General features: G+C 31.3%; 1 protein-coding gene across 2 annotated transcripts; it reads left to right on the plus strand.

Annotated features, from left to right (window-relative positions):
- The first annotated feature begins 4,042 nt into the window (after nt 1-4,042).
- On the plus strand, nt 4,043-13,565 carry LOC127073527 (topless-related protein 4). 2 transcript variants are annotated; one of them, XM_051014698.1, is made up of 26 exons: nt 4,043-4,250; nt 4,399-4,526; nt 4,604-4,783; nt 4,897-5,010; nt 5,099-5,257; nt 5,349-5,529; nt 5,643-5,772; nt 6,121-6,236; nt 7,035-7,203; nt 7,312-7,421; nt 7,507-7,576; nt 7,704-7,777; nt 7,897-7,992; nt 8,070-8,165; nt 9,092-9,219; nt 9,317-9,551; nt 9,643-9,807; nt 9,913-10,005; nt 10,101-10,247; nt 10,775-10,885; nt 10,969-11,148; nt 11,601-11,729; nt 11,899-11,994; nt 12,279-12,467; nt 12,630-12,796; nt 12,872-13,565. In XM_051014698.1, the coding sequence occupies exons 2-26, from the start codon at nt 4,447-4,449 to the stop codon at nt 13,068-13,070; spliced, it is 3,414 nt and encodes a 1,137-aa protein (XP_050870655.1). In that variant the 5' UTR covers nt 4,043-4,250; nt 4,399-4,446; the 3' UTR covers nt 13,071-13,565. The 2 variants fall into 2 exon arrangements, with proteins under 2 accessions (XP_050870655.1, XP_050870656.1); XM_051014699.1 differs by having other exon boundaries at nt 6,124-6,236.
- The last annotated feature ends 733 nt before the right edge of the window (nt 13,566-14,298 follow it).

Genomic DNA, 14,298 nt, shown 5'->3' on the forward strand with positions numbered 1-14,298 from the left:
CTTATTCATGTTATCAGCCGACCTAGAGATGAACACGACAAATCCCCCATTCTACAACGTAGGATTAAAGGCTTTTGTGGCAACTATTTTGGTTCATTTGCAAGGCCCTATGGAAAAAGGCCTAAGGGCGAACATTAAGTTAAAAATGAGCACAAAACAGGTAGACCTTCGTTTGACTAGAAGCAGACAACCCCGCATTTTAGCGCATCAAGCATTGTCAGATCCAATCAAGTTGTTGTCCGCACAACACACCACATCACACATGAACGATTTCAACTATTCTTGATATATAAGGACAAAATGCATAATTTCAGATATTCAAATTCATTGTAACTCTCACATTACTCCTCATTTTCCCACTGACTTGAGCTCGAAGTGCTAACGTTGCATGTCAGATCCTCTCCGCCACATTATAACTAAAAATTCACCCTTTGCAAGATACAACTTCACCACCCCACCTTTCATTTTTGGTTCGTAACCCAATAATCTTTGTTCACCACTTTATCCATATATGATCTATAACGTGACGACTACCGACTATCATTGCGACCATTGCCAACCAACACTCTGTCGATCACCAATCACCATTGCAACCAACATCAACCCCCATTTGACCATCACTAGCCACAATTTCAACCACATAAGATCATAAATTAAACCATCAGATCACCATCAATTACCAATGTTACAATCACTATGACAAACATAAACCACCACTTCAATCACTATCAACTACTATTCTAACCACTCAAAACACCACTATTTTTTCACTAACGACCATCACACCACTATTCATTACTCGAATCATAATTAATAAATACTAAACTTCTAATATTTTTATTATTTTGTAAACCTAAAGATATCATTGATTGATATAATATATGTTTAGAATGAAAAATCATTCAAAATAAAAAAAATAAAAATTGATTTTAAATTTTAAAATAGAAAACGAAAACTCCTTCCAACTAACCTAAATATTTTAAAAGCGGATTTAATGAGGCCGAGCCGGCTGATCCACTCTTTCCAAATGAAATTGTCATTACCATCTCTTATTTATATTTATATTACTTTACAATTACGTGTCACAACGCTATGCCGGTGGGTGAAGTTGGTTGTCCCTAAAGTGCCTTCATCTTCATAAAAGAAAGTGTACAGATAATCACACGTAGATAACATATGGGATCCACACCATCAGCAGATCATTTGCCTCTCTTAAAACGAGGAAGCTGCACACTTGTGAAAATCAATAATTATACACTACTTTCAATTAATTCATGACTTATTGTAAAAATATTTATATTTAATTTCTTTATAAATAATTCATTTGTTTTTAAAAAATAAAAAAAATGTCAAAATGACCCAGAGACAAAATAATAAATGTCTTAACTCAATAAAAAAAAATTAAAGACCAAGTGAAAATTAAAAGAAGAGTCCGTTATATAACATTCAAATAAAAAAAACAAATAATGAAAAAAATAAGATATTGTATCGAAATTTTAAAAGACTAATTTGACAAAAAAATCTTGAATTTTTAAAAAAAGTTCTTTATATTCTGGATTTTACACTTTGAATTTTTTAGATTTGGAAAAACTCAATAATTTTTTATTAAAAGATAAATAAATTCTAAAATTAATATACATATTAAATTTTTTAATAATAAAATGATCTTTATCAAGGTGACTTTAAATTCATGTTTTCCTAAATAACACTAATTATGAATAAACACAATTTAAATTCATGTTCTAGTAAATAACCTTAATTATGAATGTGTTATTAACATGACTTTAAACTCATGAATGACGGTGACATTATTTTAGAATTCACTCAAATAATTTTTAAATTTTTTTCTTTTTATAAAATGTGTGTACACATCAAAAACAAATTCATCGTTTTAAATAAAATGGAGATGATGACATAAAATTTGAAAACTGAAATGTAAAAATGTGGAGTATTTTGTATTGTCTCGATCTTATTAATGTATGAGATTTAATAAAAGAAATGTAAAATTTTACAAAATATTTTTGACAATAATGAACAATTACTATTTTTGATTATAAAAAATATCAGTGATAATATACTAAATAATAATTCAATTAATTTTTTTTAATAAATGATACATAATAAAAAAATTCAATTATAATTTCAGTCCAATATTTTACTTGATTCACGAAATTAATTCTCCTATTTTAAATTTAATTTGGTTTCTTTTATATTTTTGCATTTAAAAATTGACGATTTGTTTATTTTTAAATGACATGTCATTTGTGAAACGTGACAAATTATTATATAAGAATATTTATAGAATTTTAATGATAAAATATCAATTATATATCACTAAAAAATAGACACATAGTCAATTCTAAGTGCAATAATGTGAGAGAAAATCAAAGTATTTGATTTAAAAAATAATTATTATTTGAATGAGTAAAATATTGAGACAAAAAGGATAATTTAACATAAAAAATAATAATCACTTATAAAATCATAATTCTAACAATAATATAAAAATAGCATAGCACAATATGAATTAAAAACATTCAAAGAATATAAACAACTTAAAATAAATAAAAGATTTTGAAAAAAAATAATATATTGAAAATATCAAGATCAAATAAAAAATATTATAGAAAATGGTAATAATTGATTGATACAAAAAAAAAATCCAGGAACAATATTAAGTTATCACGTTTATGTTGACCACATTAAATATATTTATAGAAAAAATAAAATTTAATTACAGTTTTAATTTTCCTATTTTACATAATTTTTAAAATTTAAATATTTTTAATTTTGTCTTACTTTTTTTAACTAAAAATCAAGATGTGCCAATCTGTCAACTTTGTATTTTTTATGTACAATCATAAAAGATTTTTATATTATAATTTATCACATTTTATAACCAACATATTATTTAAACGACTCACATCGTTAATTTTAAGTTAAAAATATATATTTAACAAAATAATTTAAATTTAAAATATAAGAAATAATTTTGTAAATCTGATAAGAAAGAAAATTATAATTATAATTAGACAAAAATATTAAGTGAAAAAAGAAAAAACAAAAACCATCAGCGATCTTAGAAAATATTAACCATTTGAATGAGATGGATGATAATTGCATTTTTAGTAAAATAACATTTTAAAAATAGAATTCATTAAAATCTATACTTATTTTTTTATATGTTGTGAAAATCTTAGTTAAATATAAAATCATTTTATTGACTTTGAAGAACAGTTGTAATTGTATAAGATATGTTTGAATTTTATAATTTTTTTAGTTAAATATTTTAAAATTAATTTTACAAAAGAGTTTATTAAAATATGCATCCTTACTTTTTATAAGTGGTAAAAATTGAATATAAATTAATTTTATTGACTTTAAAAAAATTGTAATTGTACAAGATATGCTTGAATTTTATAATTTTTTAAATTAAATACAATGAATAATTTATTTTAATTATATTTTTCAAATCTCAATTCAATGTACCCTTTAATCTCAATTTTGGTAATTGTCAAATATTATTGATTATTTTCAATACAAATTCTATATTCTAATAATATATAACAAATAAATGCATTACCTATTTGGTCAATCAATTAAAAGTAAAAAAACTTAAGTTGTACAATCCTTTTTGTATTAAAAAAGTACTACCAATAAAAAAACAGAAATTATCTCAAAAAATAATTAAAAGTAAAAAAACATACAAATGAACCTAGACAGAAAAACAAACAGATGAAAACAGTTTTTATTACACTTTTTTTATAAAAAATAAAAAAATAAAAAAAAAGATAATTGCTGGCTCACAGTAATACTTACCGGATATTGAAAACCCCGAAAATAAATACAAATCTAGAAGAATTAATGACTTCTGATAGGCCGTATCGTGTCCGTATCACATTAACGATAAGTTATTGCACTTATCTAAAACATGTATAAGACGTATAGCTTATCAAATATGCTTATCATCTTATTCATACCAAGCCCTGATTTTCATCTCATCTCACGCTATTTAAACTGTCTGAATCCATGTTTTCGTCGCTTCACACAATTCTTCTCTCTCTTTTTTTTTCTTCTCCAAATCCCTAGCCTTTTTTTCTTGTATAAATACTCAACCACAAGAGTTCCATCACATGAAAAGCTAGAGAGAGAAAGTAGAGCGAGAGAGAAAAAAAATAATACTGAAACCCTTCCTCGCATTTCTCGTCCTGCTTAACGCCTCTCGATCTGTGCCGACGAGTCTCTCACAGGTTAGAGTTTCTTCACCGTCGCATTTTCTCATTTATACCTTTTTTCTCTCTCCAATTTACTTCTTCATGTGGTTTTGATGTTCTCATGTAGAATCGTATTTTGATGTTTCTGTTGTTCTGTTGTTCAATTCGTTGTTTCTATGCTCAGATATTGTTGTGATCTATTCGGGGTTTAGATCTTTCAGGCGTCAACGTTATGTCTTCGCTTAGCCGGGAACTGGTTTTTCTTATACTTCAGTTTCTGGATGAAGAGAAATTCAAGGATTCTGTTCACAGGTTCGTTTTTTTTCAAAATTTAATTTATTGATAATTTATTACTGTGTATTTAAATTTGCGAATTTGTGAATGTGAAGGTTGGAGCAGGAATCAGGTTTTTTCTTTAATATGAGGTATTTTGAGGAAATGGTAACGAATGGGGAGTGGGATGAGGTGGAAAAGTACTTGTCTGGTTTTACTAAGGTAGATGATAACAGATACTCGATGAAGATCTTCTTTGAGATACGGAAGCAGAAGTACTTAGAAGCGTTGGACAAGTAGGTTACTTGTGTGATGTTTGGTTGTGTTAGTCTTTTATAATTTGCTTGCTGCTTTGCCGAATTTTGTGTTGTTGATTTGATGTTAAGTTAGTGTAAAAATAATGTTGCAGGCAAGATCGAGCTAAAGCGGTGGATATTTTAGTGAAGGACTTGAAAGTGTTTGCGGCATTTAATGAAGAGCTTTTTAAGGAAATCACACAGTTGTTGACTTTGGATAACTTTAGGTTTGGACAGTACCCTTGAAAGTATTCTTTTTTTTTTGTTGGTTCTTGTTTTCCTGGCTTTGTGACATTTTTAAAAATGAATCTGTAGGCATAATGAACAGCTATCTAAATATGGGGATACAAAATCTGCTAGAGGAATAATGCTTGCTGAACTGAAGAAGCTAATTGAAGCTAATCCTTTGTTTCGTGAGAAGTTGCAATTTCCTTCCTTGAAGAATTCCAGACTGCGGACTCTAATCAATCAGAGGTTTTTAAAAAATATGATCTGGTTTATATAATCTATTCGGTGTTAAGTTTGATGTTATTTACATTTTTTTGTTATTGTTGTTGATTTGCAGTTTAAATTGGCAGCATCAACTTTGTAAGAACCCAAGGCCTAATCCTGACATAAAGACCCTTTTTGTTGACCACAGTTGTGGGCAACAACCAAATGGTGCACGAGCCCCATCCCCTGTTACCAATCCCTTAATGGGTGGTGTTCCAAAGGCTGGTGGTTTTCCACCACTTAGTGCTCATGGTGTAAGTTAAACAACTTGATATGACATTTTGAATATTGCACTAGTAATGCTATTCTATACTTGTTAATCGATATAACTTCATACGTACATATTATGATTATATGCATTTTACAGCCATTTCAGCCCACCCCAGCTGCTCTTCCGACATCCCTTGCTGGCTGGATGGCTAATCCTTCTCCAGTTCCACACCCTTCAGCTTCTGCAGGAGTAGGACCCATAGGTTTGGCTACAGCTAATAGTGCAGGTAATATCACGACAAATAACTGTTTGTGGGTGTTTCTGGTAATACATGGTCCGGGAATTACCATTTGTTACTTGCTTGATATATATTTTTATTATCAATTATCAATAGGAACATTTGCCTGATATGCATTGTTATTATCAAATATCAATACGAGCACTTGAAATGGAGAAAACATTTATAATTTGAAATAGCAGCTCCATATATATAAGGCATAGAAAACCATGAAATCGATTTTGAGTGGTAGCGGCTAAGTTATGGCATCCTTTAATGCAGTAGAATTGCACACTATATATTTAACTAAACTGATTTTCTTTTGCCCTTTTTGCTCTCTACTTATGCCACTGGTAGCAGCTCTTTTAAAGCGCCCCAGAACTCCTCCTTCCAATAACCCAGCCATGGACTATCAAACTGCAGATTCAGATCATGTAATGAAGAGGACAAGACCTTTTGGCATATCAGATGAGGTACAGTACTTGCATTCTATTTTCTCCTTTATATTACTCACTTCAAACATGGAAGTTTGAATCTTGTTATTAGATCTAATTTCAGGGTGCTAATGTGCCAAATAAGAATAAGCTATGTTATTATAAGCTTTTATTGCATGTTTGAATTATCACAATTAGAAAAATGAAAGTTTGAATTTTGTTCTTTTTAACTGTCTTGCTTTCTATTTTTCCCTTTGGTTTTGATTGCTATATTGATTGGATATTGATTCTTCAGTTTTAAAATTATGAATAGAAAATTAATTTTGCATTTCAGAATTGTCTAGAGTATCCATGGTTGTGTTTTCGTACTCTGCTTCTTGCAACAATGTTGCGATAGCTGTTTCTTTCATTATTCGAAACCAAAATTCCTTCTCAAAATGTGTTTTAGAGAACCATTTTGTATACTACTTCATATGCAAACTGGAAAGTCAACTGAATAACAAGTGTCTTTTGGTGATTCTTTTCAGAATTATTTTCATTCCACAGATCAGTAAGTTGCATTTATGTAGGGAAATAATTGTTTTGTTTTTGCTGTAGTTGAGTAATGATTATTCATAATATTTTCTAAGGCAGTTTAAGTGGACATGTCTTTATACTCAAGTTTTATTTAAATTTTTTCTGAATTTAAAGTTTCTGTCTTGCAATCTAAGGCAATTTGATTTTTTAATTTTAAATTCTCAGGGTTTCCTTTCACATCTTCAGATGTAGCATGTACCGGTGGACTCGAGTATCGGTTCATTGTATATAACTGAGCCCTGTTTATATATTTTTTGTCAGGTCAATAATCTACCAGTAAATTTGCTTCCTGTTGCATACTCGAGCCAGAGCCATGGTCAGAGCTCTTATTCCTCTGATGACTTGCCCAAGACTGCTGTGATGACTCTCAATCAAGGTTCAATCGTCAAAAGTCTGGACTTCCATCCACTTCAGCAAATTCTACTTCTTGGTAAGCCTATTTCTGTGTGATTTTGAACATTAATAGTTGCCTACATTCTTTATGTTTTGCCCAATTGATTGTATTTACTTCTTTATTTATTTGTCTGTTGATGTTTAGTTGGAACAAACATGGGCGATGTCATGGTGTGGGATATAGGCAGTCGTGAAAGGATTGCTCATAGAAATTTTAAGGTTTGGGAACTTGGAGTATGTTCAGTGGCTTTACAGGTATGGATATCAAAATGCTTATTTCCTGTTTGTTTTTTTAGACACCTTGTCACAAGGTGATATTAATTCCATGATTCTTATGTAGGCGTCCCTTTCCAACGAGTATACAGCGTCAGTTAATCGTGTGGTGTGGAGTCCTGATGGAACACTTTGCAGTATGTTCTACCAAGTGTATTTTTGGTTTCATATTCACCGAATATTTTCCTTGATATTTCTGCATTTTACTTTATAGACCAATATGTAAGGAGTTCTAAATTTGCTTTATCCTTATTGATACTTCAGGTGTTGCTTATTCTAAACATATTGTCCACATATATTCCTATCATGGCGGGGATGATTTGAGAAACCACCTAGAGGTTTGTTGTGTCTAAAGTTAATAGATGTTCTCCGAGATCATTATTTGTCTATTATTTGAGTTCCAGCTTTCCGTTTATCTTCGTGATATATGGCTACTTATTTAGTTTTTGTAACTCAGATTGAGGCTCATTCTGGGAGTGTCAATGATCTGGCTTTTTCTTATCCGAATAAACAGCTTTGTGTTGTGACATGTGGAGAGGATAGGGTCATCAAGGTTGGTTTATATATATATTTATTTAATTTAATTTAATGGATGTAAACAAAAACAATTTTTAAATTAAAGTTTAACAGGTATGGGATGCAGTCACTGGTGCAAAGCAATTTACTTTTGAGGGTCATGAAGCACCTGTATATTCTGTATGCCCTCATCACAAAGAAAATATTCAGGTAATAATTTATGTGTATGAGATTCATTAGATGTCTAAACTGGGAGAGACTAGAAAAGAAAAAAAGATAAGAAAAAAGAAATTGTGCAAGAAACATTCATACAAGCACAAAAAGAGAAATTATTCAGTTACTTTTGAAATTGCAATATTGCTCAAATTGCTGCATGTCTAAGGCGCAGATGAAGTCTTTGTAGGTCACCAATTAGTCAATCTTTGTACATTTAGCACATAAATTGTATCTATTTATGAATATTTTGTTTTCAAAAGGCTTACACGTGTATTATTAATTGTTCAAAACTATGTTCATTCCATTTGTTATGAATGATGTTTCGATAGTATGGAGCTTTTTTTAAGTCTGTATCGTCAGTGTGTGGATAAGCTTTGATAATGTGGATATTTAATACGTTTCACTTTACATGTGTGCTCGGCTACTTGCAATTCTTGCTAAACTTGGTTTGTGCAAGTGTTTGTGCTTTTTCTTTTATCTCACTGGGGGAGGGATGCAATTACTAAAGGAATTCTCTATTTGTATGAAGCGTCAGTAATCAAATTCAAAGAAGTTCCTCTCTAAGTCAATGTTTCTCTATCATGTCCATTCTTTGTTGGCAGATTGCCTTTTTTCACCATACCCCGACATAATAAGCGGAAAGTGTTATTTAGAAGTTCTATTCATGGTATATAACATAAATTGTGGATATGTGATGTGTCAACTCAAATGATCCATTTACTGGTTATGCTCGGTCAATGATTGTACTACAATATGGAGAGTATATTTTTACATGGGAGCTTATCTTGTATTTTAAAATTGGTGGTTACCCTTTGCATCGAGAAGAAAATAATATTCTTTTCATTCAAATTTATTTTGGTTTGCATATCATGCCTGTGTTCTTGTTAAATTTCAAACTATTTTCTGATTTGGCTCTGCAGTTTATCTTCTCAACTGCAACTGATGGAAAAATAAAGGCATGGCTGTATGATAACGTGGGCTCCAGGGTTGACTATGACGCCCCTGGCCATTCATCTACCACAATGTCATATAGCGCTGATGGAACAAGGTTCACACAAACTATTTGTTTCCTTTTATCTTCATTTTTGTTTTAATGTGTGAACTTGTGGTTTAATTTTATTTTACTATCCATATATGGTTCATAGATTGTTTTCGTGTGGCTCAAATAAAGAAGGGGAGTCATTTCTAGTTGAATGGAATGAAAGTGAAGGAGCTGTGAAGCGTACATACCATGGTCTTGGGAAGAGATCTGTAGGTGTTGTGCAATTTGATACCACTAAGAATAGGTTCTTAGCTGCTGGTGACGAGTTTATGGTCAAATTCTGGGACATGGATAATACTAGCTTGTTGACAAGTATTGATGCAGATGGTGGATTACCGGTAATTATTGGTTTGGCATCTTGGTTTGTTTTCTGATGATGATGATGATTACTTTAGTATAAAGTAATATATATATTTTTGAAACCTGCAGGCTTCTCCATGTATTAGATTTAACAAGGATGGAATACTATTGGCCATTTCTACAAGTGATAACGGAGTTAAAATTTTAGCAAATGCAGAAGGTATTAGACTGCTCCGGACTGTGGAGAATCGTTCATTTGATGCGTCCAGAGTTGCTTCTGCAGCTGCTGTGAAGGTAAAGATATTCAAATTAAGTTTGTAGTTTGTTTTCCTAATAATAAAGTTTTGTTTACATTTAATCTACTTCAAGTTCATCTTTTGAATCTCTATGTTAATTCAGGCACCTACTATTGGAACTTTTCCTTCTAGCAATGTTGCTGTTGGAACAAGCCTTGCTGATAGAATTCCTCCACCAGCAGCCATGGTTGGACTTGTGAGTTTCTCCTCATATCTTTTAACTAATCTGTCAATGAATGTTGATTGCATATTTCTGGGGTTGTATTTAATCTTCTACTATTTTACTTGTAGAATAATGATTCTCGAAGTTTAGTTGATGTCAAACCCAGAATTGTTGATGAAACTGTGGAAAAATCTAGGATATGGAAGTTAACAGAGATTAACGAACCATCACAATGCCGCTCCTTGAAGCTTCCTGATGGTTTATCATCAATGAGGGTATGTCTCATACTAAAATTGTGTATCTTCTTCATTTTCTTTTGGCATATATTCTCATCAATGCATGCATGCAAGCTCTGCTTTCCTATTGAATTATAATAACTTACGCAAAATAATTGCATTCTTAAATACCTGTTATGTTGCATGTGCTGTACTTGTGTAGTATATGACGTACAGTATTTTGCCTATAGAATATCACTTTTGCATGTCATATGTTCAATTCGAGTTCTATTCTACTTGCATATTCCTCTTCCATTGATCTCTCTTTTCTTTTTTCATTTGAATTTTGAAATTGACTCAGAAGCTGGAAAGTTGTCATTTTTTTTACACAGATGTCAATGGCTGGTACCTGACAGTTTCTTACTTTGTTGCCATTATAAACAAATGTGAATTTTTAGGAGACACAGAAGTATGAGATGGAAGAAAGGAATCGTTTATTTTGCAGCCATTGTAAATATGTGTGAATTATTGACAGCTTTAGATTCTTAGAAACTTTAGTATCTTTGAACTGTTAAATATTGTTTCAGGTTTCTAGGTTAATTTATACAAACCAAGGGGTTGCGATTTTAGCTTTGGCAGCAAATGCCGTTCACAAGCTTTGGAAATGGCAGAAAAATGACCGTAACACTTCAGGCAAGGTAATGAAGTATCTAATACATGGGTGTATTTAGATTAAAGGTTAATGCCATAAGATTGTTATCAATAAGAACTTTTCATGCAGGCCACTGCAAGTCTTCAACCACAACTATGGCAGCCATCTAGTGGAATATTGATGACTAACGAGATAGGTGAAACTAACCCCGAGGATTCTGTGTCATGTTTTGCACTGTCCAAGAATGACTCTTATGTTATGTCTGCTTCTGGAGGAAAAATTTCCCTGTTCAATATGATGACATTCAAGGTATTTGGCTTCTTTTGTCTATTTTCTAATTAATGTATGAACTGGACTAACTTGAGGAATTATTCAATTATACGGTTTCATAGGCTTGTCACTAATTCTTTTTTGTTGAAAAGTTTAATTTATGGATTTTTTTCTCTGATCATTCAATAGATGAGATGATTATAATAGAGTGCTTAAATAGATATTGATCTAGTGTTGTCAAAGGCTAGCAGCACCAGGTTCTGTTGGCTACCCAGTATATCATTATACATGCTCATACCTCATTAAAATTGCTTGCATGCCATATGTGTTAGGCTTATGAATACCTTAGATGCTAGTTTACAATCTACTTATTATTTGGCTAAGTAATTTAGATGGTAGTATCCAGCTTCATAATTTATTGTAGTACTCCCAGAGTTTTTGTTGCTATTATATATTGTGGTTAGATTTATCCCTTTGAACCCTAATTGCAGACAATGACAACTTTCATGCCGCCACCACCAGCTGCTACATTTCTTGCATTCCATCCTCAAGATAATAATATTATTGCTATTGGCATGGATGATTCTTCCATACAAATTTACAATGTTCGAGTGGATGAGGTATTACTTAGTTAATTTTCATAATTTGAGGATTGTTTTTAGAAGATTGCATTAGCCTCATTTTTCTTTTTTCTCTCCATACTTAAATCTATCAGTTTAGTTTTGTATATTTATGTTTTTTATTTTGAAGATTTTGACATTGGCCTCTTAAAAAAATGTTTCCTTGAAGGTCAAAACCAAATTAAACGGTCATCAGAAGAGAATCACCGGTCTTGCTTTTTCTCATGTTCTAAATGTTCTTGTATCATCAGGAGCTGACTCCCAGGTAAAGAATTTTGACTAGATGCTTTTTGCCTTAAAAGTAGAGTTGCCAAAAGCTAGAAGTCATCTTTAAGGAACAATATTGCTTTTGTTTGCCTACATAGTCCAGAGATTTTCAACACTCAAATTGCCGTGTTTACCTTCTGTGTATATGTGGGCGTTAGTAATAGCCATTCTGTTCGGTGCATATATTATAATGATTCCTTGTGGAAGTATGATATCGCATTCTGTTATTAACTATGTATTAGTGGGTATCAAGAATGCACTCATTGATTTTATGTCAAATAGTTGTGTGTATGGAGCACGGATGGATGGGAAAAGCAAACAAATAAATTCCTACAAATGCCAAATGGACGAGCACCAGCACCTCTTGCAGACACTCGCGTTCAATTTCATTTAGACCAGACACATTTACTGGCTGTTCATGAAACTCAAATAGCAATATACGAGGCCCCAAAATTGGAATGCTTAAAGCAGGTGTGCTGGTCTATACTCAAATTTCAATTTATGCAATATTTTACCTTGGTCTAGTGGAGCGCAGTGTTCATTTAATTGCTAGCTCCATCTGGTTTTTGCATTTCAATGTGATCTGTAGTAATGAAATATGCTTATTCTGAATTTCATTTTTTGTTTGATCAGTGGGTGCCTCGGGAAGCTAGTGGTGCAATCACACATGCTACATATTCATGTGATAGTCAATCAATATATGTAAGCTTTGAAGATGGAGGTATAGGTGTTCTTACTGCCTCAACGCTCAGATTAAGATGCAGAATAAATCAAACTGCTTATCTCCATCCCAATCCAAGGTACTTTTTATTATCAATGGTGTATAAATGATCTTTTGTTGCAATTCTATTTCCTCACATCCGTCTTTTTGACAGTCTGAGAGTATATCCTCTTGTAATTGCCGCACATCCCTCGGAATCCAATCAATTTGCATTAGGACTTACAGACGGTGGAGTGCATGTACTTGAACCACTAGAGGCAGAAGGAAGGTGGGGTTCTCCACCTCCAACCGAAAACGGTGCTGGTCCTAGCACTCCTTCAGGTGCCTCAGTTTCAGAGCAACCCCAAAGGTGACACTGCATTATGCAGTACTGTCTCTAAGGACCTTTGAGTGTGTATTTGATTGCTTATGGTCCCGCCGCCCCTGGTGCCTCCATTCTCAGTTTACAAGGGGGAGCTTCATAACATGTGTTTATAAGTTATAGGATAAATCAATTAAACCAATCACCTTGTTAGTGGCTTCCTAATCTATTTCTTCTCTATGGGGTTAGCTGAGTATATTTACTCATTTAGAATTATTTCTCAAGTGCATAGTGTAAATTCGGCTGGGGCGTTGCAGAATGGAGGGTCATTGTTATTTTTTTTTTTTAGGTTTTCCCATTTTGGTTGGGTCATATTTTATGTGTAGATTTTTATATATTATAGTGAACTAGTCGTTATAGTTTTATTTTTCCCAACTGAAGTGAGATACTCTGATGTTCACTTGCTTTATTGCTTCTATCTTCGACGCAACAATGCAAGGAATCTTTACAAGTGAGTTTAAATATTTATCAGGAATTGAGGCTTCAATTATTGTTGTAAGAGTATCTTTTGCAAGATCATTTTCAAACTTTTATTTGTCTCTTTAATATGATTAATATAAAACTCTTTACAAATTTTAAACACGCCTGTTACTTTTTTAAAAGCCATTTTTTGGGTCCGTTTGTTTTGACTTTTTTTAAAAATGATTTTTATAGTGTTATATATTTTAGTGTAAAAAAATTTTACAAAGAAATTTTTCATGAAAGCTTCAAATAAAAATTTGGTTTGAATAGTTATTATTAAAATATTATTTTAGATATTTCATCATTTTATCGAAACTTTTTTTGGATATCAAATTTTCAAAAAATCACTTAATTTTGAAGCTATTTCAAATAGCTTTTCATAAAAATCATTTTTAAGATACAATTTTTGAAAAAATTATGATTTTGATTATGTTTTGATCTTCAATAATATATATTTATGTTATAGAGTGAATAATTCAATCTTTTAATTTATAAAATACAAATTTAGAAAAACTTGTAATAATTTAAAAAATATTTTTGTAGAATCTATTTTCAAAAATACAAAAAAAAAATCTATTTTTTTAAAGTTAAAACAAACTGTCCCATTATTAAGATAATCAATTTGCTTTGGAATATGCAAAATTAAACTAAGTATATTTATAAACAAATGAAAATTTAGTATATATAAAATATATACCTAAAATATGTCATACTATTACTCATAGATCTCGTATAAAACGAGGTTATCGAAATTAACT

This window comes from Lathyrus oleraceus, chromosome 4 (assembly GCF_024323335.1).
Source record: "Lathyrus oleraceus cultivar Zhongwan6 chromosome 4, CAAS_Psat_ZW6_1.0, whole genome shotgun sequence".
Classification (NCBI taxonomy): domain Eukaryota; kingdom Viridiplantae; phylum Streptophyta; class Magnoliopsida; order Fabales; family Fabaceae; genus Lathyrus; species Lathyrus oleraceus.